Source organism: Drosophila eugracilis, unplaced genomic scaffold (genome assembly GCF_018153835.1).
Source record: "Drosophila eugracilis isolate 14026-0451.02 unplaced genomic scaffold, ASM1815383v1 contig_90, whole genome shotgun sequence".
In the NCBI taxonomy this organism is placed as follows: domain Eukaryota; kingdom Metazoa; phylum Arthropoda; class Insecta; order Diptera; family Drosophilidae; genus Drosophila; species Drosophila eugracilis.
The window spans coordinates 10,882,077-10,909,066 of record NW_024573812.1 but is presented as its reverse complement, the minus strand read 5'-3'; the positions used below and the strand labels follow the sequence as shown (position 1 = coordinate 10,909,066).

The 26,990-nt window shown below is 37.9% G+C and overlaps 6 protein-coding genes across 10 annotated transcripts in view; 4 read left to right on the top strand and 2 right to left on the bottom strand.

Annotated features, from left to right (window-relative positions):
- Nucleotides 1-40: 40 nt before the first annotated feature.
- Nucleotides 41-7,859, top strand: LOC108114914 (growth factor receptor-bound protein 2). Of its 3 annotated transcripts, none has more exons than XM_017226098.2 (6): nucleotides 41-176; nucleotides 985-1,107; nucleotides 5,208-5,305; nucleotides 5,364-5,483; nucleotides 5,554-5,719; nucleotides 5,910-7,859. In XM_017226098.2, the coding sequence occupies exons 2-6, from the start codon at nucleotides 1,030-1,032 to the stop codon at nucleotides 6,081-6,083; spliced, it is 636 nt and encodes a 211-aa protein (XP_017081587.1). In that variant the 5' UTR covers nucleotides 41-176; nucleotides 985-1,029; the 3' UTR covers nucleotides 6,084-7,859. The 3 variants fall into 3 exon arrangements, with proteins under 3 accessions (XP_017081587.1, XP_017081584.1, XP_017081585.1); XM_017226095.2 differs by having other exon boundaries at nucleotides 789-1,107; XM_017226096.2 differs by having other exon boundaries at nucleotides 58-77; nucleotides 789-1,107.
- Nucleotides 7,860-8,367: 508 nt separating this feature from the next.
- LOC108114906 (cholinephosphotransferase 1) lies at nucleotides 8,368-15,932 on the top strand. 3 transcript variants are annotated; one of them, XM_017226082.2, is made up of 6 exons: nucleotides 8,368-8,663; nucleotides 11,211-11,451; nucleotides 11,511-11,669; nucleotides 14,002-14,133; nucleotides 14,863-15,021; nucleotides 15,152-15,932. In XM_017226082.2, exons 1-6 carry the CDS (start codon nucleotides 8,386-8,388, stop codon nucleotides 15,491-15,493), a joined length of 1,311 nt encoding a protein of 436 aa, XP_017081571.1. In that variant the 5' UTR covers nucleotides 8,368-8,385; the 3' UTR covers nucleotides 15,494-15,932. The 3 variants fall into 3 exon arrangements, with proteins under 3 accessions (XP_017081571.1, XP_017081570.1, XP_017081569.1); XM_017226081.2 differs by lacking the exon at nucleotides 14,002-14,133 and adding an exon at nucleotides 13,211-13,342; XM_017226080.2 differs by lacking the exon at nucleotides 14,002-14,133 and adding an exon at nucleotides 12,230-12,361.
- Nucleotides 15,933-16,363: 431 nt separating this feature from the next.
- Nucleotides 16,364-17,572, bottom strand: LOC108114908 (histone H3-like centromeric protein cid). Its single transcript, XM_017226085.2, is given in 2 exon segments — nucleotides 16,364-17,297; nucleotides 17,299-17,572. Coding segments are annotated over 2 exon segments (690 nt in total). The 5' UTR covers nucleotides 17,334-17,572; the 3' UTR covers nucleotides 16,364-16,642.
- A 66-nt stretch (nucleotides 17,573-17,638) lies between these two features.
- Nucleotides 17,639-19,293, top strand: LOC108114907 (protein CLP1 homolog). The gene is made up of 4 exons (XM_017226083.2): nucleotides 17,639-17,837; nucleotides 17,900-18,452; nucleotides 18,511-19,018; nucleotides 19,081-19,293. Exons 1-4 carry the CDS (start codon nucleotides 17,745-17,747, stop codon nucleotides 19,196-19,198), a joined length of 1,272 nt encoding a protein of 423 aa, XP_017081572.1. The 5' UTR covers nucleotides 17,639-17,744; the 3' UTR covers nucleotides 19,199-19,293.
- A 591-nt stretch (nucleotides 19,294-19,884) lies between these two features.
- LOC108114892 (low-density lipoprotein receptor-related protein 6) overlaps nucleotides 19,885-26,990 on the top strand; it is a 32,634-nt gene continuing 25,528 nt past the window's right edge. The window contains 2 exon segments of the mRNA XM_017226051.2: nucleotides 19,885-19,973; nucleotides 20,987-21,325. Of these exon segments, the coding sequence (XP_017081540.2) occupies nucleotides 21,118-21,325 (208 nt within the window). The 5' untranslated portion in view covers nucleotides 19,885-19,973; nucleotides 20,987-21,117.
- On the bottom strand, nucleotides 21,323-26,702 carry LOC108114896. Its single transcript, XM_041819763.1, is given in 1 exon segment — nucleotides 21,323-26,702. A coding segment is annotated over 1 exon segment (312 nt). The 5' UTR covers nucleotides 25,762-26,702; the 3' UTR covers nucleotides 21,323-25,449.

Here is a 26,990-nt window from a genome sequence, read left to right as displayed (position 1 = left end):
CTTTGGTCTTAGAAATGGTATTTTATGATCATGTATTTTTAAGACCTAGCCACGGTCACGCTGCTATGAAAATAAAAGTGAATTACAAATTTAGCAGTAGAACATTATGTTTACTAAGCCGCTCCCGTGCCTAATTAGTGTTGCTTAAGCTTGCATTCAACCCCGCGCTTATAACTGTAAGACCAGCGGCTTGTTTTCAGGTTCAATAAACCAAAAATAAATCGCCGAAACTTGTAAATCCATATATAAATACAAGCGCCGCGTGTGCAAGTGTGTGTGCCCCTGTGTTTATTGGGGTTACAACAAATAAAACAAACAACAACGTCACCGCGACAGCATTGCCAACAGCAAACACCCACGCCCTAAAATTGTCAAATTAATATTTATCGCCCAGTTTAAGCCTTTTAGATCATTGAAATTAGAGAAAATCGTAAAACAACAAGTTATAGCTAGCCGCTAATGTAATTACTTTTGCGGTACCTGCTTTTCCTTGAATTCATAAATTACAAGCTGCTGGCAACGCTGCCACGCGCACACAGGCGGGCACGCACGCACACCCACACATAGCGAGGGGAGAGCGAGCGTGAGAGAGCGGTTGATGTTCATTCTCTGTTGCTGCTCCGCCTGGGAACGTCGTCGCCGTCGGTGTATTTTTATCGCTTTTTCGTTTCTCGCCTGCGTTTAAGAAATATTATTATTAACCGAAAAACTCCCGCTGTCGAATATCCATGATTTATTGTTTATATATTCTGCGCTAACTAATGACGGATTCGTTTCAATTTCTGTAGCACTAAATAGTGAATAAGAGAAGAGAAAGAGAGAGTGAGTGCGGAGAGCGAGGTGAGAATTCCAACCTGCCCGTGTATGCTGTGCAGTGCTTGTGTGTGTATGTGCCTGTGTGTGTGTGTGGTGCATCAAGGCTGATAAAACTAAAACTAAATCTTAAACTATAACTACAACTAAATATAAAATAAACCCCAAAAGCGTTTAATAATTGCGCACAAAAAATAAAAATAAAACTAACACAAAATGGAAGCGATTGCCAAACACGATTTCTCTGCGACGGCCGATGACGAACTGAGTTTTCGCAAAACTCAGATCCTAAAGGTGAGTTTTTTGTATTCCCCTTAAATCATATCTGAATTTATTCATAGCCTTTTTAATTGGGGAAGTAAGTATGGCAGGACATGTATGCATAATCCGCTGTGATGCAGTTGCTCCAGGTCGTTGCATTAACCCACATCCCATGTACAATAGCCAGACAGATTTTGTAACTAAATCCCGACAAAACAGGAGTGGTGATGGCGAAACACTCGGAAAAGCGGTTCAAAAAGGTGCATCCGCTAAAGACAACACGAAAGGATTACACTACATGCCTCACCTTGGCTCAAATACTCTCACAAAAAAGAAACAGAAAATTAAAATTTCTAGACCTGCATAAAAAAGTCTATAAGGATTGTTTTTCAGTTTTCATCATTAACTAACCATAAAGTTATTAATTCGTAACTACTTGTTAGATGAGCTTTTCAATAACGAAACTTTGGTTTTCCACACCAATTTCCGTTGTTATGAGTTTTAATACGTTCACATTCCTTTAGAAAATACATAAATAATAGTAATAGTAGACTACAATATTTTGACTTCAGATAAAATGATGGTTTGCTTCTGTGAATCCAATCCAATCCATGAATAGCATCAGCACCCAAGACGGAGCTAAGAGCGGTTTTATGTAGGTTAAAATAATTTTTTGCCTAATATACATTTTTCTTTTTTATTGGAACTATTTTAAAGATATTATACAACAGGTTACAAGTTAATCCCGAATTATGTAAATCACTTAACAAATATGAGAATAAGAAATTGAGTTTTTAAATTTTCGGTTTTCTTATGTAAGTGTTTACTATATACTCTACTTGATAACAAGCTTTTCCTATTGCTTTAAATTGGCAAAACCAATATGCAATATTCAATAAATATATATATATAATATAATTATTAAATTTATATGATGTTAAATTATTATACAGTTTTTCATCATTTCTTAATGATATATATGTAGTTTGCCTGTGAGCTTTGAATTTCGCGGAAATTCGAATGGTCACATCCGATCTGAGCCCGGTTAGTTGTATTTTGTGGCAAAAGAAGAGGCTGGGATTCGATCTTTTTCGCCGTTGCCTTCCATCCAGGTGTTTGTGTTGGCTGTCCCAGGCCAAACCTTTTGTTTTGGCTGGCGAGTTTTCCGGTTTCTTGTTGCCAGGGCGCGCTGTAAGCTGATTTTCGTTGCTGTGTGTCTACCTTGTCGTAGGTTAGTCACACCAGGAACCCAGGCCTGTGTCAGGTTTTTCTCCCTTTTTGCATTTTACCATCCATATGCTGCAGTAAGCTTTTGCTGCTGCAGTTGCTCCTGCTGATTGATGGTGTCAATGACTCGCCGAAGAAGCTTCTTTATCGCTCGCCGAAGGTCAAGTGTGTGCGTTGCTCTCGTCCATTAGAGGGTCTACGTCTATAGAGAGCTCTTCTTTGCAGTAACTTCCTCTTTAGCTTTCCATAGGCTTATCAGCAGGTTGGTAAACAATCCAAACATACACTCGCTGGGAGAGAGATACGACTCAGTCCGTTTAACTTAACTATCGGCGATTACGGGTTAAGGGCGATCATAATAGGGGGTAACCAGGGAGATTATCTCATCGGAGATATTTAGGTATGAGTACCTATCACATCGAAGTTCGAACACATTTGTTTGCCTTTGCGCTTAGTCACTTTCGATTGCCTTATCTGAAAAGATTCCCAATCCGGCAAACACACAGACGCATCGATCAGAGTATGTAGGGGACCCATGAATCATCAAATATTTCATTTTGATTTCTTTCCAGAAACTGGTTCTTAAACCAGCGTACCTCTTGGGTATTTAGGTTTGGTTTTTCTGGGAGCTATATCTAGAATTCTAACGGCTATGTGGCCCCACATTAAAAGAAACCACGTTTTATCATTCTTAGCTAAACTTTCGCTTGTCGCAAAAACAACGAAAAGTAAACGTTCGTGTCGCCTTGACACTTTGCAGCGTAGAACCCGAAACTACTACAATAGGTTTTTTCTTTAGTAATTACATAAACATACGAGAATAAACAATTGATAATAACAATCATGGCTACTACGTGCCAGCTTTCCGAGAGCGCCGCGAAATATTTATGCATTATCCAACCAGGCAGGCACATTCGCTGCACCGAACAAAAATTGTAACCTACAAATTATTTCATTGGGTTTTATTATGTATTATAAATATATATGTTTGTCAAAACAACAATTACTTGCTTAATGATTTTTGGTAGATAGTCATAGTATCTAATTATCAATTCTCATAAAATTTTAAAAAATGTTTTGCCGCCACAAGAAGTAGCAATCCATATGTATATATATATTTTTCTTAAAATTTTAAAAGATTATATTTCAAGATTGATACCTACAATTTTCCATGTGTAGAGCCGCGAGAAAACTTTCTGTAATAGACGACGAATGCGTGGAAATGAATTTCTCGGCGGGCTGTTTTCGATGAATGAAACAAGCTAAAAATAAATAAATATACGATGAACAATGTCTGGTTGACAGATGCGGGCCGTAGCGGTTATGGGGAATGGATTAGAACTATGGAGCTATGCCAATTAGTCGGGGCAGATCCAGCTGAGCGGGCAAAATTCCGCTGCCACTGCTACTACCAACGGTGGAAACAATAATTGAGTTTTACATAAGCTGGAATTGACTCTGACACCCCCGCAGCACCCAAAATTCCTCCCACAATCAGGCGTGCGAAAGATTAACCAAAAAAAAATTATCTGTTGGATGTTGTCAGCTCGACTTAGGGATATCTTTTACTTGGAAAGTTTAAAATTCTACATGGTGAAAGGTATTAATTATTAGAAAATGTATCAATACGGAAAGTATAATTTAATAGCATTGTTATTAACCACTATTATATATAGTGAACAACCCTTAATTTTTCCAATCTAATTATAAAAATTACCATGTCGACATTATGTGAGACATTAATGGGGAAATTATGTGATGACGCAAAACTTCTTGAAAAAGCAGGAACCGAACAACCCCTCATAACTACACAGTATTATCAGGGGTGTTGTGACTCATCTGAATGCCATTCCATTATTCCAACTTGACGAACGAACGTTATTGGGAAATAACAACAAAAACCTGCCAAATAACACAAGAAAAGATCCGTTGGCGAAAATGAAAAAAAAATAGGGAATATAGATAACAATGTAAATATTTACTTAAGGTCTCTCTTACTTAACAGAGAGGGTATTGATAATCCTGACCGAAATCCTGACCTTTGTATGTAGGTCGATGTCAACACCGTTTTTTATAAAATGTAAAAAAAAAATATGGGAATTTCCAATGGCTAAGCAAACAGCGATACCTTTGCAGATAGACAATCTTCAATTTTGTCTGTCAATCGAAAGAAATCATAAAAGTCGACGATTACGTAGGCTACTTGTTGTGTCATTGGCATGCGAAATGACCAAACAAACAAACAAACACGAAAAAAAAATTGTGGCTAGGAAAAAAGTCCATTAGATACACAAAAGTGAAATTCGTCCACTCGAGCATCGTTTCACTTAACATTCTTATCACATGCCAGCCACAATGCTTGTTTATTTTTAGAGTTCCGCACAAGAAACACAGATATGAGAATAGGGGAGATATGTTTCGTCTATCATACCGTAAGCCTATCTTAATTGATTGTCCATTGACACAGTTTTAAGAGTCCCTCAGTCAACGAACAACTGAAAATTGTTTATCGAAATCTTTGCGAAGTCGGGCCAGCCTCCAATAAATAAAGCGAAAGAATGTTTCGATTGATCCTCATTGTCTGGTCGCGATTGAAGGGGTGTGGCTTTTAAAATGGAAACAACAGAAGCAGGTTGGTTCTTACAAAGTCTTTTTTGAGGGTCGTATTTCTCATTTTAATTCTGTGGTTATGTAATTGACAGAAGAAAGCAATTTAATATTTCAGATTTAATTGGGTCGGATATACTCTTAAAACTTAACGTGGCTTTTAAACTTTGATACTGCATAATTAATGATAATTTATAGGTTTCAATAAGAAAGGTTGTCTATTAAAAAGCTTTTAAAGGATTTACATCGTATTTCTATTGAAAATTGAATTTAATAATTTATTAATTTATTGTTTACAGATATTAAATATGGAAGATGATTCAAATTGGTATCGCGCCGAGCTGGAAGGAAAGGAAGGCCTTATACCCAGTAATTACATAGAAATGAAAAATCACGAGTGAGCTCAACCTGAAATCCTTAAAAAAAAATCCAAATAATTTAAATTTCCTATGTAGTTGGTATTATGGACGTATCACACGTGCCGATGCCGAGAAGCTTCTGTCAAATAAGCACGAAGGCGCCTTTTTGATACGCATCAGCGAATCCAGTCCCGGCGATTTCTCCTTATCAGTCAAGTGAGTTCCATCAAAAAAATGAAGATATATTCCATAGAAGGAATAGCATGATTTCTTTATCATTTCACAGATGCCCCGATGGTGTTCAGCATTTTAAGGTTCTGCGCGATGCCCAAAGCAAATTCTTTCTCTGGGTGGTCAAGTTCAACTCCCTCAACGAACTGGTCGAATATCATCGGACGGCGAGCGTTTCCCGGTCACAGGATGTCAAATTGCGTGATATGATACCTGAAGAGGTGGGTGAGCCGTTCATTTTGCTGAAAATTCTACTTAGTAGACGAAAAGAATTCATTGTATATATACGAAATTCGCGTAACACATTGAGGTCGTGCTATTGCATGCCTTTGCTGACGCCCACCGATTTGAACTATAAACAAACAGAATATTATATTAGATTCATGCTACACCAACGATTTCTTATTGCAGATGCTCGTGCAGGCGCTGTACGATTTTGTGCCACAGGAATCCGGGGAATTGGACTTCAGACGCGGCGATGTCATCACCGTCACAGATCGCTCCGATGAGAATTGGTGGAATGGCGAGATCGGCAACAGGAAAGGAATCTTCCCAGCAACTTATGTGACGCCATATCACTCATAATAAGATAACTTCTAAGGAGGGACGCCACACAGACACAACCCCTTCCTCACGGAAAACACAACACCCCCCACAAACCCCATAACGATTAGGCAGCATCATCAGCAATTTGCAAATAACAGCAAGAAAGAACTAAAAACACAAATTTTAAATATTTATATACAAGAAACGTGGACATAAATTCTGTAGACAACGTATACAACACAAGTTTAAGCCTATAAGCCGAATGCATTTTTTAGGTTTTGACGTTTTTTGATAAAACTATTACATTATGATACCATTAACAAGATCATTTCATAGCAACTGGGTGACACTTTAAAATATATATGTAAATTTATTTGTGTATATATAGCTGCGGCCGAATAAAAGCATTTGATCAGATTTTTCCTATGGCATCTAGCAAGACAAATTAGGAAACACACTGCTAATACTTTGACCGCAACTATAGTCAAATGCAAGTAAGTCTGCATACCAGATTTCACTATTATTATTATTATTATTGTAAACCAACGGATTTTTGATATAAATATATATATATATATAATTTAAGTTCGATAATGAGCATATTTGTCCTGTGCTTCGAAACGAGTGGTGAGGATTGACCTAAATGCGCTCTCTAGTTTATTTGATGTTTGAGTGCGTTTCAAAGCGAGTAAAAACTTATATTATTATGATTATATGATAACGAATTACCAACCAACCCATTGCTTAACACGTTTTATAGAAAACGAAACAAATTCACTATGAAAACAAACAAAACTTTTGCCTAAATGTCTCAAAGCTGAAGACAATTAAAACAAAATTTATATTATAATATATTATCTCCTAAATGCCTACCACATAAATTAAATTAATTTTTTCATCGCTGGTTACTAAATATGTACGTATCTTCATTATGCAAAACGAACGATATTAGACCTCGGCTGCACATGCAATTTTTGCGGCAACTATAATTCTATTATGTAAAAATCGGTCCACCAACTTCAATTATTGAAAATTGTCATTAATTTAGCTATTTTGCTCGATGTCTGTTTTTTATTTTTATGTTTTGCAACCCGTCTTCAACCACAAACTCGTTGATAGACAAAATATTAAAAACAAATTATGAAAATTGAAGGAAACATTTGTGACATGTGTAAAAAGTTTCAAACTGCTGCTATATCATATTGTGCTATAAATTATTACTACTACTATTTATAATTGGTTGAGTGTGCTGTGTGTTACCTTTTTTTGTCATCAGCAAAGCGATATAGTTGCACAATCAAGCGTTTTTCAACTACATAACTATATGCATAAAAAAATGTAATGAGAGTTGCCAATATAATGTAATTTAAACAACAACAAAATGCTAAAACAAAACATTTTAAGCCTATTTTTTTATCTATATATATATATATATATCGAAGTAAATACAATTATACATTTTCCTAATATCCACCAAACTAAAAAACACGAAGATGATGCCTCATGGAAATAACACATCAAAAATAACTTTTGATAGGCCATAGTTTATATTGGCCAACAGCTGGACGCAAGACAGTTTTGTACTTTTTCCACATATTTGCAGGCGTGGCGACAATTTCTCGGCCCAGAACTAGAAGTAGCCGCATATTTAAACTTAAATTCGAATCGTAACAATAAAGCAGGCAAATGACAAGGTTTAGATATTAACTAACAAGCGAATACACAAATGAAACATTGCATACGGTATGTTAAGTCGAGGACGTAGTTTAAGCAACAAACTGATTTATCTAATAAACTATGATATATAAAATTTAATTCGATTCGGCGGTTGGTAGGGGATTTCAACGCGTGTTTTAAAGTTATCGATAACTTTGAATGACATCGTGAGATTTACATGATTTTTGTCCTATAAAAAATCTACTATAAAAAGGGAATACCCCCAATAAATTATCTAAGTTCATTACTTATTTCCTTAAATCATAATTATTTCAAGGAGAAAGTGTTATCCAACTTTTGTTTTTAAATCAAGGTCTACTTGGGTTTCATAAACATTTTTGCGATCAAATCTCTTCTTGATATCAGAGCACCATTTCTTAAGCTTGTTAGCCATGACATAAACCAATCTTAATAAAAATAATAAAACGAATTGAATGTAATTTTTAATAAGTCCTTTTATGTTTATAATAAAGTCGTTGGATTTTGTAAAAATGTATAAAAACCATTTGATAATGCTCAAATTCGTAGAAATTTGGTATTACGGGTAATTATTTTTCCAGTATATTATTTGCCAGCTCCTACGGGTTTCTATCCCCTTTTAGCCGCGGTCACATTGGTTATTGGTATGGAAATAAGAAAACCAACTGCACGGCACGGCATTTATTTTGTTAATAAAACTAATATGCCGCTGCCATCTTATCGGGAAAAGCCTATCTTGAGTGCCCAGCAGCTGAGGAAACTCAGTGAACACCAGTACAGCTGTTCCAGTGCCAGCCTCCTCGATCCATTGCTGCAGCCATGGTGGAACTGGCTTGTGGCCCAGACGCCTCTTTGGCTGGCCCCCAATCTCATCACGATCGTGGGCTTGATCCTCAACGTGGTCACCACGCTGATATTAATTTGGTAAGCTACCCCTGCCCCATAGAAAACATCTTCCTTTGACCTTTTGACCCTCCTGAATATCGCAATCTTGACCATGAAAGGTTGCGTGGCAAGGAATTTTCCACCGCAATTTGCGGGTTTTGGGAAATCTGCATCAGCTGTTTTTTTTCCATCATTCAACTGTCACTTGTCATTCGCAGTTTGCCGGATTTGTTTGCTTAGGTTTGCCAGCATTTTAAAAGTTTATTTGTTTTCGTGTAGACTAAGAATTTTCTGTTAAAACAAATGAGTTTTTGATTCGAATAGAATTTTTACAGGCCTTTTTAATTACATCTTGATGGTTTTCAACTTTTGAAAACAGTTCATAAATCATTTATTATTTAAAAAATTTAAAACAAAACTCAACTTTTAAACAAATTTTTACACTTATAATTTAAGAACATTTGTTCTCAGGGAACTAGATAAAAGTTGACAGTAACATTGTTTTTAAGTATAACAACAAAAAAGAAATAAGAAAATCAGGCGACCATCCATTTCGTTTCATAATGCGTAGCGATAGCGTATCATTCCGCAACTACGCTAAATAACTAACTAACTAGCTAACTAAACTAGTGGGTGGGGAGGCTAAAACAGGCGGACACAGTGGATACGGCGGACCCCCTTACCAGAACTTGTACATAAACTATGCCAGCGATAAGATAGCGAGGGCGTCTCGCCACTTTACCCATTACAAACCAAAAGCGCGAAATATATGTACATACATATAAAGTAATCGCAATCATCATCGTTTGTCGCGGTTTTGTGACGCATTTCTTTAGCCTGAGGGCATTGCAAAAAAGGCAATTTCAAACGATAAGTAAATAAAAACAAAGGCAGCCTAATCATCGTTGCATCTACAGACTGTTCAAGTACTGCATTAAAATCCAACCGGTACTACGAAACCGACGAATTGAAAGAACTTTTTCGAGTAAAGCCAGTTTAGCTTGCCAAAGTAAAGTTCACATGAGTTAACCCCCTGAGGGCACGTTTTGCATTTTCCAATTGTTTGCCTTTCAATTGGGATACCTTTGATTGAATTAGAATGACAATTTGCATTTCTAATTGATTTTTATGGGTCTTCCCACCAAAGTCTGAACACTTAAGCATGTTCCGGTGCTCTTAACAACCAATTACAAGAACTATATTTAGAAAAAAAGAGAAAGAGAGACTTTCACTGCCGCTGTGGAGATAAACTTCAGTTGGTTCAGAAAGCAGCTTATTTCTTTATTTCTAACTGGGTCTTAAAGCAATCAAGAGGGGAACAATAGTAAAAAACCGAAAGCTTGTTGTTTTTAACACTTATTTGTCAGTTAAGGTCAAGTAGCAAAAGTAATTCGTAATAAAAAATATTATAGGTATGACATTTTGAAATATTAAAAATTAACCTGCCTCCAACTTGGTCAAACCCACGTGTGCCCACTTTCCCTCAGTTATGGTTGGTTGCTTCAGAGCGTTTGCTTGTCAATCAAAGTCGCCAAAAAGTCATTTACTTCTGTCCCTCCTCGGCAGATGATTCACCTTGAATGCTGCTCACGTGTCGGGTTCTGTTATTTTTAGACCAAAATACATGCTATAGGATCTATATATTCATTCACAAAACCTCGCCAAAAAGACCAGACCGGTTTTTATTTGCACTTTACCCATTATTATTATTTTCCTTCTGTTTGCACTTTTGTATTTGTTTTAATAATTTTTTTCTGTTTGCAAAAACAAAAAAAAAAAAAGAGAAAAAACACAACACTGTTGCCAGCGCCCGCTTTTGCGATTTTTGCTGATCTTGTCTAGGTCAGTGGGACTCGATAAAGTAGTGTCAATCGGAGCATGATGATTCAGCTGGAATCAGGTGTTTTGTTCTGTTTGTTCCGCCCGTACTTGCGATATCCCGAAAATTCGTAGCCGGAACCAACGAAGTCAGCTGATTTGGTGACTTGGTGGAGAAGGTGAGCAGCTCGCTTATCAGACATTCTCAAATGGCAGCTGCAAAGTAGTGATTTTCATACTTAACCAAATGAACTGATAATTAAGAACTTGAGAACTTTGCCCATCAGCCGATCCTATGCTCACTGACGTCAGTCTGTTTTCATTTCGAAGGGGAATCATCCGGCTAATTGACTTGGAAAAGCACGTATCTAAGCTTGACAATTCTGATTGGTGGAGTACAGTCTTAATTCTCTTTTATTTTTATTATTTATTATTATTATTTAATGCAACAATAATTAAATTGGTTGCATGGGTAGGCTTTTAAAATGTTCAAATGGTTTATGTATTTGAAAGTAATTATAGACTGCTAGTTCTTAAACATTTTATATACGTACTTTACTCATTAAGCAAAGCCTTGCAATGAATCAGCTTACATATTTTTAATCAAGAGAATCAGGTCCGTTCTCCCAAACGATTTCATATTAGTTAAGTAATCCCAATATTACAAAATACCTCTGTTTCGTATTTTGTAATAATTCCTTTTAAACAAACTATAAACTTCACTTTTTTTTACCATTAAATGAATATATTTTTTGTATTCATCTTTAGCTATAGTCCAAATGGCATTGAGGCACCACCACGTTGGACCTGTTTGCTCTGCGCCCTGGGGCTGTTCGTCTACCAGAGTCTGGATTCCATCGACGGGAAGCAGGCGCGTCGCACGAATACCTCATCGCCGCTGGGCGAACTCTTTGACCACGGCTGTGACTCGATATCCACGGTTTTTGTTGCGCTATCGGCGTGCATATCTTGCCAACTGGGACACTATCCCAACTGGCTGTTCTTCCAGGTGAGTGAATAAGGATCAACTGATTCAAGAGTTAGATAAATACCGGACTTCTCTTTCAGTGCTTCTGTGCTATAGCTCTTTTTTACTGCGCCCACTGGCAGACCTATGTGTCCGGAACGATGCGCTTTGGCCGGATTGATGTAACGGAGGCACAGTTTTCAATTATAGCCATTCATCTGATATCGGCTGCGCTGGGTCCCGAGATCTGGCTGACAAAGGTAGGAGAGGTTCTAAAGGCAACCAGCGAAGAATCTGAAATAATTTCGATTTAAAACATTATTCCCGGAAATTTTTTGTATACCCTTTTATATTTTCTATAGACATTTAAGCATATCTGTAAGAGTTTTATTTTGCTACGTTCACATTAGAGTTTGGAGTTCGATTTTCATGTAGGCTGCCTAGGATTAAGCTCGGCTCAGTTGCCTTAAGTTCTGTTTTATTCGATTTAGCGTGCTAGTTTAGTTTTGAGTTTAGCTACCCAACCGATAAGTTCCCAATTTTGTTTAGCATGGATGAAAACCACGAAAGCAGATAGGTTTTATGAGGTCAGGACAACAAAACACACAAAACTCTGTGATAAACTTTTGTATAGTTCATTATTTAACTTTAACCACGACCAGTAATTGTATATGTCTAATAACTTCTACTTCTATGTACTTAATGCGTACTGTGCTCGCGCTCTCTAAACAAACCTGCCGAAATCCAATGCCTGTCGCGATAAAAAATCACTTAACAAACCAACACCACAACATATACACACGCACACCATAACACTCAGATCGGCATTGGCAATATAGAGCTTTGGTATGGGCCTGCAATGACGACCATTGTGTGCGGTCTGCTATCCCTAACTTATGTATTTTCCGTCATTAAAGCCGGTGGTGTTGGCAAAAACGGCTCAACAGTTGCTGTAAGTCCTTAGCACACAAAACAAACACTAACACACAACACTACCAAAAATAAAAAAAAAACACAAACACACAAACAAAACACAAAAAAAAAATATTTTTGGCTCCTCAAAAGAAAAAGATTGGTCTAATTTAAAAGAGTTTACAGTTTTCACCTAGCTTTCTATTCTCTGACTAGCTCAGCTGAGTTCCGAGGAAGGTGCGTGGCGTGAGGATTACCCCTAACCCCTCTATCCCACTTTTTAACCCTTTAATTGCTTGCCTATTTAACCTGTGCCGTTGTTAATTCTTGTTCATGTGTCTTTGGTTTAAAAAGGCGCAGCTGCCGCAAAATAATAATCCTGCTTTTTTGCTATTGAAACTACTCAAAAACATGATGTATTCGGTAGCAATCAAGAGCATGCCTGAAAAAAAAAAACGAAAAACGAAAAAAAAAAATTAAAAAAGACAAAAGACACGCTTTTAAATAACTATTCTTCGAGGCTGCTGAATGCAAAATTTAAGTTACTTATTAGTTATCCCTAATAATATTAATCTACGTATTTGCCCTGTCCAATTGTCCAGTTGACATTTTTGATCCTTTTGCTTACTTTTTATGTCTTTATAGTGTCTTCCGGTTTTGGAATTACCTATTTAACCTGAAAAGTATTATATAAATCTATCATATTTATTTATGTATACTCTTTAAGAATAGCGTTTAAGCACGAGTTCCGGGGTATTCACAGTTCATAGGCGACTGTTAACACTCCACGATCTCCCTTTAACCAATCCAAACCTATGTTATCCATACCCTGAATGTAGTCAAAGATTCTAAATTTTATTGTTTTCTTGCAATCTTTCATCTTTACTAGATACCAATCGTGGGCCTTTCATGGAATTATACAATATTAATATTTATCACATTCGGTTATACCTTGAATATAATAAATTTCTTAAAAATGTTTACTGAAGGCGGCAGTGGCAAAAACGGCTCCTCAGTTGCTGTAAGCATTGCACAACCTCTTCTCGCAATAACAAGGCGAATAAATTGTTAATAATATAAAAAACAGTAAAATGGAAAAACAAAAAACCTAACAGACTAACTCTGAAATCCGTAGCACCAGCCATAACATCTTTATATAATCCTTGGTTCTGCTTTTTTGGGTTCTCTACTAATAACCGTTTTACATTTTCCTTTTAACTTGTATTTGGAAATGGCTTGCAGTTTCGGTTCGTTCGGTGGAGGGCTCTGGAATTTGGTTTGGGCTCTAGCACTCGATAATTTCCTAGACTCCATATCGACTAAACCATCGTATCATTTGAATGCCATTTTATGCATGCTGCTGCTTGGGATTAATTATTTTTTAAGTGGTACATAAAAATATTGTAATTTACTAATTGAATGGTATATATTGGTATTTGATATATTAATTTATTAGAATAGGTATAATTTTAATTAAAATATTGGTAAGATTACACCTTAAGTTTTTACCCCACACTTTTGTTACCGAAAGACTTCTGGAAAAAAGACACAAAATAAATTTAATGCGCGCCGTTCTTTTCTCCCGCACGCAATCGAACAATCAATTAATGTCGTTTGACAAAACCAAAAACGAAATCGGAAACCTGAAAACCCATTTCCCATAAACCCTGACATTGGCAGCTACCGTACTTCAATTGCGAAACCCGATTTCTGCCAATTTATGTGGCCTGCGGCATTGATTTGATTCTAACACTGCGCTACTCTAAATGCATTTTGACCGAGGGTTGCGGCAAAAACGGATCATCGGTTGCTGTAAGAATTTAACGTAAAACTTGATTTTGAACAACTCTCGTCCTTGTGTCCTGGTGTGCAGTGCGTAGTCAAAAACAACGCACTGTAAATAGCCCTCATTAGATGCATTATTTGAGATCTAAATGCCCGAAACGTATTGCGTTTAAGTACTACCTTGAGTAATGCTATCTACTCGTATATCGATCCAAGTGCACGTCCAATGTTTGTTGATACCTATAGTATTATTATTTGTTTAGCTTGTAGTTCTTATTTTGGTGACAGTTTGGCATGGCATGTCGTGTGTTTTAGTTGGCATTGTGCTTTCGTTTGGTAAATTGGCTTCGTATACTGACATATATATCTCTGTGCATTTTTAAACCCACAACAAACCCAACCCACAAATCCACCACAACCCACCCACACACCCGCCCAATAGTGCTAGACCATGTAAATAAAACATGTAATAAATATGTAAAGAGCACTTTTCCCTTCAAGTTTTTTTTTTAAAAAAAACATATATGAAGGGAAAATTGCGTAAAACCTAAACACCAAAAGCCAAAAGAATTTTTGCTCACTTTTGCCTGTGCACTTTCCAATTGTTGTTGTCACCCTTGCAAAATGTGCCGTAATACACAATTAACTAACAAAAAAAAAGTCCAATGAGCACAACGCTGCTAACGGTGACACTTTGTAAGCGTGCAACAAATCTTAAAGATCTCTACTAATTAAATATGTTTCGAACTCGTGTAGGGCACCAGTGTCCTGTCGCCCAGCATTCCCCTCACTTTGGTAGTACTGCCCGCCTTAATGATTGCCCAGAAGTCGCCGCAGAACATCTTCACCGAGCACGCATCTGTCTTCATCTTGGCCTTTGGCATGGTGGCCGCTAAGGTCACAAACAAGTTGGTGGTAAGTTTTAGAGAGGTGTTTGGATCAATCTGGAACTGGTATACCACAAACAAAAAATAAGTTCTACAACTTATTATTTGATTTTATCATATAAAAAAACTCCATTAACATACACATCATTCTCCCGCAGATCGCCCACATGACCAAGTCGGAGATGGATTACCTAGACTGGTCGCTACTTGGCCCTTCGCTAATGTTCCTGAACCAATACTTCAACTGCATTGTGCCGGAGATCTGGCTGCTGTGGTTCACGCTTATCTGGGGCACACAGGATCTGCTGCGCTATTGCGCCGCAGTGTGCCTGGAGATCTGTAAACACCTGCGCATCGATCTTTTCCGGATACCGTACACGCCCAAAGGCGCAGCCCCACATCCGGCAACCGCCTCGGTGAGCAGCCAGAGCAACCTCGGCAGCAGTGCGGACAAGAACGGCGGCACCGCGCATCGAAAGTCCAAGGGCAAACCTCACTAGGTTTCGTTTTCCCACTACATTAATTAGTTCTCTTTTACCAATTTACGTCATTAGAGCCAATGGATACTCGTAGGAGCAGATGGAGCGCAAGAAATACAAACCTGTTAACAAAACCCAACAAAATTCACCGTCACTGTTTTAAAGAAAAACAGAAGCAACACAACTAAACGAAATTAAACAAAAGCAAAAAAAAATATATATATGTAAAAACAAAAAAGATAGAAACGTTAAATGGGCGAAGCATAATGTTGCTCCTACATTTTAGGATATAGTTTACAACACCTTGTTGTAGTAAAAAAGGCGAGGTGGCTACGGCGGGAGAAAGAACTGTTGCAGTCTCCGATATCAATTATATGGCTAAATATATAAATATAAATATATTTTGTATGATTGTGTAAGTTGTAATAAATCTAGATTGCAGTATTTTTACTGTGCTAAATCACACTTGTGCATATGCCAAAAAGAAAGCAGAATAAGCCTAAATATAGCTCGATAAAAGCTCAACTTACGTTTAAGTCTTCTGACCACCACTCATTGGCGATCCATCCACCCCAAGAAAGACAAAAAAAAGTATATCTATACATGTTACTCGTTTTAGTGCTCCTCATCGGAATCGTCTGAAAGCCCCGACATTCAAAATGGTGACTCAATTGAAAAACGCACTATTTATCTTGACTAGGCCCATAATTTTAGTGCGTTTAGCATGAATACATCTTACGCATCCTAATCCTAGCTAAACGAAACTTATATTTGTAGCTCGCACGGAGTTGTCCGGCAACTTTATAGTTAAACTATTATGGATTATGTTTTATGTTGTACACAAAAATGGAGACGAAACAAACCGCAAGAACTAGAAATAAAACAAATTGCTAAAAATAAATAACTGATTTTTAATTGCCAAAAGAGAAAATTAATTATATTAAAGTTGTATTAAACCATTTTTAAACCAGCGGCTCACTGGGGAGAAAGTATAGTTAAGTTACAATTTCATTGTGAATTATAGATGAATTAAATTAAAACATTTTACAACAATAAATACTGTACCAGTTTCTTTAATTTACATATATATTCGACACATTAAGAGTAACGTAACTACGCAACATAAAACAGCCATATTTTTTCGATTAACTAAACTAAGAGCTATTAGGGTTAGGGATGTTCTCGATCGCAGATGTAGGCCATCAATGCCATGTCACGTACCTCCAGTGTCACGCGACCACGGTGTTTGGTAAGCATTTAAGAGTCAGCAAGCCGCTGCGTGAAGTACAATTCGCAGGAAGTCTGCATGGCCATAAAGGCTCCTTCAGTAACCCTTATCTGCGGCTCATTACTGTATTTTAAGATAAGGTAGCGCACCAATCGGGAGAAGGGCAGCTTAGTTATGAGCATCATGCCTGGATAGTTTTGAAATCGACGGATCTCCTTATCCATCCTTTTGGATGTGCTTACAGGATTGAGATTCTTGCGTCGCCTGGCCTGATTTTGGGCCACAACTGCTGCTTGTGACCTGGTCTTCTTGCTTGTGGACTGGGTTGTGGCCTGACTCGCCATCCGTCGTGTAGGCGAAGGTGGGTGATTTTCATAATCCTTGTCGGAATTTGAGGTTGTGGTATCTGCTTGCCGTGCTCTCTGCAAGGCGCTGTTCTGGCGCAATGTTGAGCAACGGCGATTATTGGCTTCTTGAAGCGTCAAACGGTTCGTAGTAAACTCTAAACAGTAGTCGGTGTCATCATCGGTTTCTGGCGATTTAAAAGCCGTGTTATCTTTACTCTCCGCGTCTGTGTCGCCCAATGACGGTTTGTCATGATTTGTGGTGCTTGGCTCCACTTTTTCGTGGCATGCCTATTTTTTAGAGTTTATATTACACACGGCATTAAATGGTTGTTTGAAATTGCTCCCGCTTTTTTTTATGTAATGTGACCGTATCAACCTAAGCAAAAACTGATGGAAGTTAAATACTGTGCACAATTATGTTTATTATTTATATTTGAATTTAAAATTAAGGAAATTAACAATTATGAATTACAAATATTATCCTATTAAAAAAACTGAAAGGCAAATAATTTTCCGCCTATTTCGATTGTTATAAGAATTTATACTGAATAAGAAACATAACTCGATTAATTGTTATAATCGATCAATTTCCAGCTCTGTTAACCAGCTGATACCAAATTGTATTGTTTACCACATACCTTAGATATTGCTTATTTTCTCCTTTATAAAAAATTATCTAATAATATAAGACCAAGCCATGTCGGAGGATCATGGTAACGACTACACACTAGAGGCGGACTCCGAGTTGCGGTTTGAAATCGAACAGAAGGACGCTAAAGTCCTGGTGTCCGTAAGTGAATAATCTCCTTATCTCTTTATATACAAATTTATTTACTAATTTTTTTATCTCAGCTAGTTAACGGCTTTGCGGAGCTTTTCGGTACTGAGATGGTGAAGAAAAAGCAATATGAGTTCGGCGTCGGCGCCAAGGTGGCGATATTCACATATCAAGGCTGTGTGCTACACGTTTCTGGAAAAATGGACGTCTGCTATATATCCAAGGAGACACCAATGGTGCAGTACGTTAATTGCCATGCGGCACTTGAACAATTCCGTACAGAGGCCGAGGAAAAGGACCGCCGAGGCCCTGTGGCCATGGTTGTCGGTCCCATGGACGTGGGAAAAAGCACGCTCTGTCGGATTCTGCTCAACTACGCGGTTCGTGTGGGCCGTCGGCCCCTCTTTGCTGACTTGGACGTCGGCCAAGGATCCATTGCTATTTCCGGGAGCGTGGCCACCATCCTCATCGAACGACCAGCGAGCGTCGAGGAGGGATTCGCGAAGACTGCGCCACTAGTCTATCACTTTGGACACAAATCGCCCAGTGGGAACAGTGTGCTGTACAATGCCGTCGTTTCCAAGATGGCCGATGTCACGCTGCAGTCCTTAAGTAGCAATAAGCGAAGTAAGATCGCCAATATGAATTCTGTATTTTAAAAGACAACCATTTCTTATTTTTTCAGCAAAAAGCTCCGGAATAATAATAAACACTTGTGGCTGGGTAAAGGGCTCCGGTTATGCGCACCTATTGCATGCTGCTAAAGCCTATGGAGCCTGTGCCATCTTTGTATTGGACCAGGAGCGTTTATATAACGAGCTACTTCGTGATGTGCCTAAGGGTGTCAATGTGGTGCTCTTGCCCAAGAGCGGTGGGGTTGTGGAGCGCAGCAAAGAGCTGCGACATGAGGCTAGAGATCAACGCATTAAAGAGTACTTCTACGGAAACTCTAGGGCACCTTTCTACCCTTTTAGCTTCGAAGTTAAGTTCCAGGACCTGCGACTATACAAGATCGGTGCTCCGCCGCTGCCCGACTCCTGTATGCCAATTGGAATGAAAGCGGAGGACAACAAGACTAAGGTGGTGGCAGTAACTCCCACACCCGCACTCATTCATCATGTGTTGGCACTCAGCTTTGCCGAGTCCATCGAGGATGATGTTATTGGTACTAACGTAGCCGGCTTCTGTTGCGTGTAAGTGGTGCTGGATTTAAACTTTTTGATAATACTATTTATAAACATTTTTGTATTTTTAGAACCGAGGTGGATATGGAGAGGCAAGCTGTGATGTTGCTTTCCCCGCAGCCGCGACCTCTGCCACAAAATGCTCTGCTCCTGTGGTCGGAGCTGCAATTCATGGACAATCACACCTAGCATTAAATACTTTACTTTAGATATTCGTTAGAAATTTTAAAATTAATGTCTCCCGTTGAATAAAAATATAGTTTGCTGATGTTCTAAAAACATGATAAACCTTTTTACAATTTTCTAATAATTATATTTCAAAAAATGTAATAATAAAATTCAATACACATTTAATCCTTTTTAAATTGTAATAAAGAATACTATTTTCCATCCTGATATTTAAAATAAGTTACTGTATATGTATAAATTAATATACAAAAGTTAAAATGTATTAAATTATGTGCACTGATTTGAATTTAATAAAGTAAAAATGTAAAATAAAAAAAAAAACATATTTTCAGAACATTTTTTATAGTGTTTTTTTCCGCAATTACAAAGAGGTTTGAGTCATGGCTACTTTTTGGTTTTGCGTTACTCATGCTAGACATTAAATGATCACTAATTTGGTAATATTTTAAATGCTATAAAGCCTTTTAGCCCAATAATCGTACAGGTAATAATTTGGTAATATTTTATCCCAATAATTGTACAGTTAATCAAATGTGATAACAACCAGTTGATTTGAAAAGGTAAATTCCACCCTAGGTTACACTTTCAGCCAGGTTCAGCCTGCCTTGTTAGATTTTTAGTATATCTGGGATATTTTAAACACATCTTTTGTTATATTTTAATACATTTGTGGGGGCACATCGATGGCTCCTTGCATTTATCCAGTGCGGTCACACTGTTCAAAAGAGCGAGACGAAGAACACGGCAACATAGAGAACGGAAAACTGAGTGAAAAGTAAATCAAATATTTACAAAACAAAGTAACCACAAAATGGCTACGTTCGGTCGAATTGCATGAGCTAAAAACAAATAGCGACGAAACGCGCATAATTTTTTTGCTTTTCGGGTCCTAAGTATTAATACCGTGGAATTTGTAGTGTTTTTCGCGTTTGTTGTGCAGCGTGCGAGTTGCTGTTGATGTTGTTGTTTAAATGTGTATCAAATGGTTCTAAAAACAAAACAAGAGATTTTTGGGCTTCTAAATTTACGGCCTGCTTGAAAGATATTCTGTTTTCTCCGTATGTGTGTGTGCTCTTGTCTCCCTCTCCCTCTCTGTTGCTTTGGTGCTGAATTTTCCAGCGGCAAACGGCATTTGTTTTGGTTGTGTTGTCGTGAAATTTTCCACTGGAAAGTGCAGCAGCGCCTTTTTTGGGGGATGCACACATTCCAACGCACACAAGCAAACATCGTCAATCACCGGCTTGTTGCGCCATGGAAGCGGCAAACGGTTCAGTTTCCTAATTACTAAGAGTCACCTTATCATTTACAGTATTTCTATTTAGCAACTACCTGGCGGCTTCCGAAGGTGTTAGCGGTGGAGAAGCGGAGGTCACTCGCACACAGTTGCATAATTTCTTATCACTCGGTACTCAACGACAACAACAATCTGTAGCAGGCACAAAGGCAAATATACATACAAGCAAACAAGGCGATCACACTGATCAACAAAAATAACGGGAAACTCTATAAATATACGTACACAACAACAACATCAGCAAGCTAACACTGCAGAACAAATAAAAAAAATATATTTAACGATCAAAAAATAAAAAACTTGTATAGACAAAAAAAAAAAAATTAATAAAATAAAAAAGAAATGAAGAGCAATAACATAATTTATAAGTAATAAATTCAATTGAAATTATAATAATTAAAAATAATGTGTACAAACCGGGTACTTAACACCCGACAAACAAACGATTTTTTAACTACCTGTTTTTAAACCTTCGTGCCTTTTCCCTTTTGCAGATTTCAGTGTGATTATTATTATATTATGTACGCCTAACAAAAGACAAACGATCGGGTCGTGTCATCTGTTAGTTTTATTTTTGTAAGCGTCAAATGTCTTAAAATTCCGGAGATTGTGCTTCCAAAATAAGATGGCCCTCGAGCCATACACGAAGTCTGCCGAAATCGAACCTCAATTGTGCCAAGTTATAGCAAATAATGAAGATGTGACAACGAAGAAGACCAAATGCACGGCATTTAGCAGAGGACGTGCGGGGTGGCGGCGGCGGCGACATCTGCTGATCAGCTTTCTTTTGATTTGTTGCTTTGGCATCTCAAACAGTTGGCAGTACAAAAATGGTAAGTTCTGTACTTTCATTTCAAGAACACAAAAAACACGCATACAAAGACTTTTGCTATGGCCAAAGGAACTGACAAGCATTTGATGGCAGTTCGATTAATTTGACGAGCTGCGAGGGGTTTTGGGTTTGAGTTGGAAATCACAGGGATAGGTAGTTTGTAAAAGGAATAGGTCTGTGATATCTTTCTCCTGCTTTTCGCTCAAAGCCTTTCGTTTTACAGGTCACCCTCGATAAGATATCCATGTTATATGAGGAAAAAATAAATAACAAACGCATATCCATAAAAATTATTTAGATATTGAAACATTAATTATTATCAAAAATCAACAACATATCTTGATAGTAAAAAATCGGAATGTTTAATTATAAAAATAATAAAAATACTATGTTAGGCACCTTTTTTATAGCTCCATCACAAGTTGCTTGTTTTGAGTGTCCACTGTATTCGTTTGTTTATGTGGTTTCAACTGCACTTTTGAGCTTCCCGCTCCCCTCCCCCTTGCTTGGTTTTTTTAACCCCTCCTTTTACCGCTTTGCGTTTTCCTTTAAGCTCCTTTTCGTGTTGTCAAAGCCCAAAGGCTGACAATTTCTCGGCGCATTGCTTTTATGAATAAACAACTACTACTTATTTAGACTGTAGTACGCACTCAACTTGATTGCACTGCGCATAATTTACTACCCCTTCCTCTCTGTGACTACTCCGCCAAACACTTTTCCGACTTGATGCGACGCTAATGAGCTGAAAAAAGCAGCTCACTAATAATTCAGCAGTTGTAATATGGCAAAAGTTGCCCGGTAATTGCCGGCATATTTCAAATGCACAAAGCATTGACCCAGGGACCAAAAATTCATGCACTTACAGAAATTTTTGTGGTCTATATAGAGAAAGTTATGCTTTACATTTTTATATAAACCATTTTAATGAGATATATTTCAATTTGATATTAATTTTAATTAATGTCAGAACCCACAATGAAACGAATTTATTAAATTTATATAATCTTAGTGATTGATAAATTGGAATCTTATAAAGCGATATTTCAATATTTGTTATCGTATTTACATCTATACATCTTTTGAGCGTTAAGGTTTTTATACTCTGTCTTTTTTGGAAAAAAAAACCCTTGAGAATTATAAGTAGGAATCGTTGAAAAGAAATAATATCTTTAGCTTATGGAAAATTGTGTCTTTAATAATGTTTCAAGTTTTATGGGATTATAACATTGTTTAAGTAAAGTTTTTGTTAGTTATATCAATTATCCCTTAACTCTGTATAACTTTTTGTCAGTGTGGCTTATAATAAGGCTTTGTGCCATGATGAGCCGTGATGGAGGGGAATCATCTACGGGTCAAGTCAATATGGAAATAGCAAATGGACAAAGGCCGTCCAAACATCGTTAAGCCTCCCAAAAAATAGAGGACGCTCGAGTGTTTGGCTGAAAGATAAGCCGTCGCCCTCTCCTTCAGTTGCAATCCGGAGTTTTGGAGTCCGGAATTGCGAGTACTCTAGCATGCAGTGGGGCATCCACAAAGCAAGTGCCGCCGCCCCGAAAAGGAAGCCCAAAAACTTAAATTTGTCGAGCCGGGTGGAGAAAAAAAGCGCATCAAATATGTACACAAAGCTCCGGGAAAAAACCATCTTCATCTTTCCTGACTTTTTCGTTATGTGTGTGGTTGTGTGGGTGGTTGGATGGGCGCTTACTTTCTTTAACACTTTGACGCGCGCACAAAGTGTTTTTTGCCTGCGTTGATTTGCTCTCCTTCTGCCCCACACCCAACTTGAAAATCCCACACTGCCACCCACTTCTTTAAACCTTGTTCTTTTTTGCAGCTACTGACGTTTTTGCCGCTGTCATTCCGTGTGGGGGATTCCCTTTTTTTTTTTTTTTTCGTCCTTTTACGTCAGAGCTCGACGCTATTTGCTTTAGCTTCTATTTACTACGCCGTAGTACGCCAGTTTAGTAGTAATGGGAGTACTTCAAAGGCGACGGCGCCTTTGACGCCACATCCATCGCCCACTGACGGCATCCTGCCATCCTTTTGCATCACCGCGGGACACTCGACATTTCACTGTTGTTGACATTGATTTTGATTTCATTTATGTGTGCACCAGTTCTTCCACTTTCCAACAGGCACTGACATTGGCTTAGAAAGCCTGTCAACACTCGCAACACTTTGTATTTCCCCTTGGAATTCATTAAGGGACCATTATCCGCTAGGATTTGCAAATTATCCAATTAAGAATGCATAACATGATTACCAAGCTTATTAAAAGTTTTTCAGAAATAATTTAGAATGTTTATTGCAATTAATTTAAGGCCTAATCCTATCTGATAGCAATTTCATGGTAATAATCAAAATTTGAAAAACATTTTCGCAAAGGCTAAAGCTTGCGACGGGTCAATTGAACTCCTTTTCACAATTCTAATGCAAATTCCAAGGGTCAAATTAATATTTAGTTTAAACATTCCCACAGCTTAAATAACTTAAATATCCTTTAATTTAATCGAATTCATCATTATGTATATTGTCCTAGGCTTGTCAGATTGCTTGATAAATTTCCTAATAAACTGTATAATTATAAAGTAACTTTCAGTTTGGAAATGAAAACATTCTTAAATTTAAAGCTTCTGGTGGAGAGCAACCGGGACAAAGAAATGCCCGAACGGATGGCAAACACAATTGGGCTTTAACTAACCCAATCATCCGGGGACCCATCTGCATTCCGTATGCAAACTGCTAAAACCAAAGGCAAACTCTCGGTCCGCCGGCACAAATGTATCACTTTGCAATTTAAACAATAATGTTGTGGTGTGGTCTATGTCCGTCTGTCTGTCAGTCCTTCTGTTCGTAGTGTATGCGTTTGTGTAATGTATCTGTGTTGGCCGGTAGATTGGTTGCAACTTGCAATGCTGCAGTATCAACATCATTATCATCATCGCATCATCCTCATCATCGCATCATCCTCATCAACGCGCCACCCTTCCTGGCCACAGATTTGTGTGGGCGGCTCAGCGTGGCCTGGCACTGACCTCTGATGGTGGAAAATGTATGAGTCTTGTTTGTGTGTTTTCACTAAGGAAAATACATTAGTTTTTATATGAGATCAATAAATAAATGTTAATAGATTGATCACATAGAATGACCTTTAGTGACCTTTAAAATCCAAGTTTTTCTCAGATTACTTTATCTAAAACTGGAATCCATTGATAGAGGAGAGATAACTTCAAACGTTTAAGCTTTGCTTAAACTTATATTTCAAAATTTTTTATTAGGCGAAAACCCCCATTTTTAGGTTATTTTACTTTCAATATATTTTCAAATTTTACAGTTTTCTATAATATATATTTCACTTTATATAACCTTTACATCCTCTGTGTATGTGCGTAATCGGTTTTGGTATTGCTAGCACATTGGCTACAGCGCAGTCCACATATGCAAATCTGCAACTGCCACAAGAGCAACAACAAAACATAAGCTACGCTACCAGTCCTACTGCTTTTGGCCGTGCTCTTCCTCTTCTGCTACTTCTTCCTCCTGACGCTGCTGCTGCGGGTTCTCTTATCACTTATCGTAATCTTGTAATTACGTGTGTTCCACAAATGTTAATTGCAAAAGGGAAACATCGATAGGCTGAAGGCATTCCCAGCTGGTTCTCACATCTCGATTCCCTTGCACTTCACACACACACGCACACACTCCACCCTGCAGATTGCAAGTTGTTGAAAACGAGTTGTTCACATGGCAAATCCTTAATTTAACGAGTATGTTTTAAGGGTAGGCCAAAATATGCAATACTTAGACGGCTGTATCATGTGGATAGTGATTGAGGCTTGGAAAACGTAGTTTTATAAAATGCATGATCACAATTATTGGGAAATACATTTCTATGGCTTGTGGGAAAGGGGGATTACTTAAAAAAAACAATCTGTTATATAGTGTTTAGTATCTTACCAAATATTGGAACGAAAATCAATGCTAATAGCGCGTGGTCATAGGCAAAGCACAGAGCTATGAAAACGACCACGTAGATAAACGCTTTAAAAATCGATTTTGTTAACCAAATTGATAAAGCGATTGGACCGCACTATAATAGCGGATTAGAAAATTATCCTGATAGGGTCAGCTATTCAAATGCACACTCGTGAGCAGCGCAGTATCAGTCAAAAGATCTGCGAAATGAATTAATATAGTCTATATCCGATTGTCCATCATGGTACCGGTGATTAACTCATGGACTTCGTCCGCACTGCCAATATAAGCATAGTACCAGTTTCTAACTAAATGAAAAATGGTAGAACTATAGCACACGACGATAAAACGATGCAGGTGATAAATCAATTGAAATATATCAATTACGATATAGGAGACCGACATTACGAAGACTCCAGTGTCCATCGGGTAATGGCAAAAGAATTTGTTTATTAAAACCATATTGACTTAATTTTCTTCTCTATTCAGTGTCAGTTTTAGAAAAGCCATTTCGAAAATAAAAGCCAAGCTGCTCGTCAACAGCTGCTTGTAAAGTAAGTACGGATAAAATTATATGACTATAATTTGCCCAACAAGTTGCCAATTTAAAGGCCCAAAACATGTCAGCAAGTAATTAAATTTCTATACCAATTTGCATATCTACAGGCGCGCAGGCAACCCTGTTTTCCTGTTCATCTGTAGTTGTATGTATATGTGAATGTGCTTTGCCACTTAACATAGCCGTTGGCTTTGGCCAACTAACGAACTGAATGAGAAACCGAAATAAAAACAAGGGGACTCAACTCCAGGAACACATAGAGATGGAAGTTTTTAGCTCCAAGATCACTGTCACATCTTAAGTCACAGAATTTATTAAGTCACTTTAGATTTAAAGTTTAATGATATATTTATAGATATCTATTGTCTGAGTATCTTTTACCAGGGATATTAGGATGTGAAAATAAAGTTTATGGCAAAATTAAAGTAATATGAAGAAGAATTATAAGTTTAAGATATAAGACATTCTCAACTAAAATCAAGATAAACGATAGTTGTTGCTCATCTCTAAGCAGCATCTTGGCCGTGTCTCCCTTGCTAACAAGCTGCCTAACCTGGCCCTTCCTTCCACCACCGCTGCCGCTGCTGTTGTCTACCTTCCACTGCCCTAGTATTGTTATTGTTGGTGGTTGGTGGCTTCCACTGCTTTAAATGTCTGGGCGTTCGTGCGTTGCCTGCAACGCAGGCAGCAGAGCAGCGCATAAACATGCACATCGTTAAGAGACGAGACCGGGCTCAGACCCAGGCCCAAATCATGGCCCAGACCCTTTTGGAGCCCCATTCTTCACAGCCCAATCCCCTTGCCCCCTGTTGGCCACTTCTGACTCGTTTCATAGCCGGTCATTTAGAGGCCAGGCCCAGCATGCCTTCCGCCACATATCCGTACAATCAACAAAACTGGCCAGAAATGTTTCTCCTCTTTTACTCGTCTTGTTTTTGTTCGTTTTTGGCTTGTTTTTGGCCTTTTGACTACTCTTTGTTTTCGTGTAATTGTTCTGACTGCCGTTCTTGTTTACGTTTCATTGGTTCCCGAGTTTCAGTTTTTCGAGCGAAAGAGTGATCTCTCCTCTCCATATGTTCAAATCTCGGGTTTCGGGTTATCTAATATGGCTGGGAGGAAACATTAATTCGCA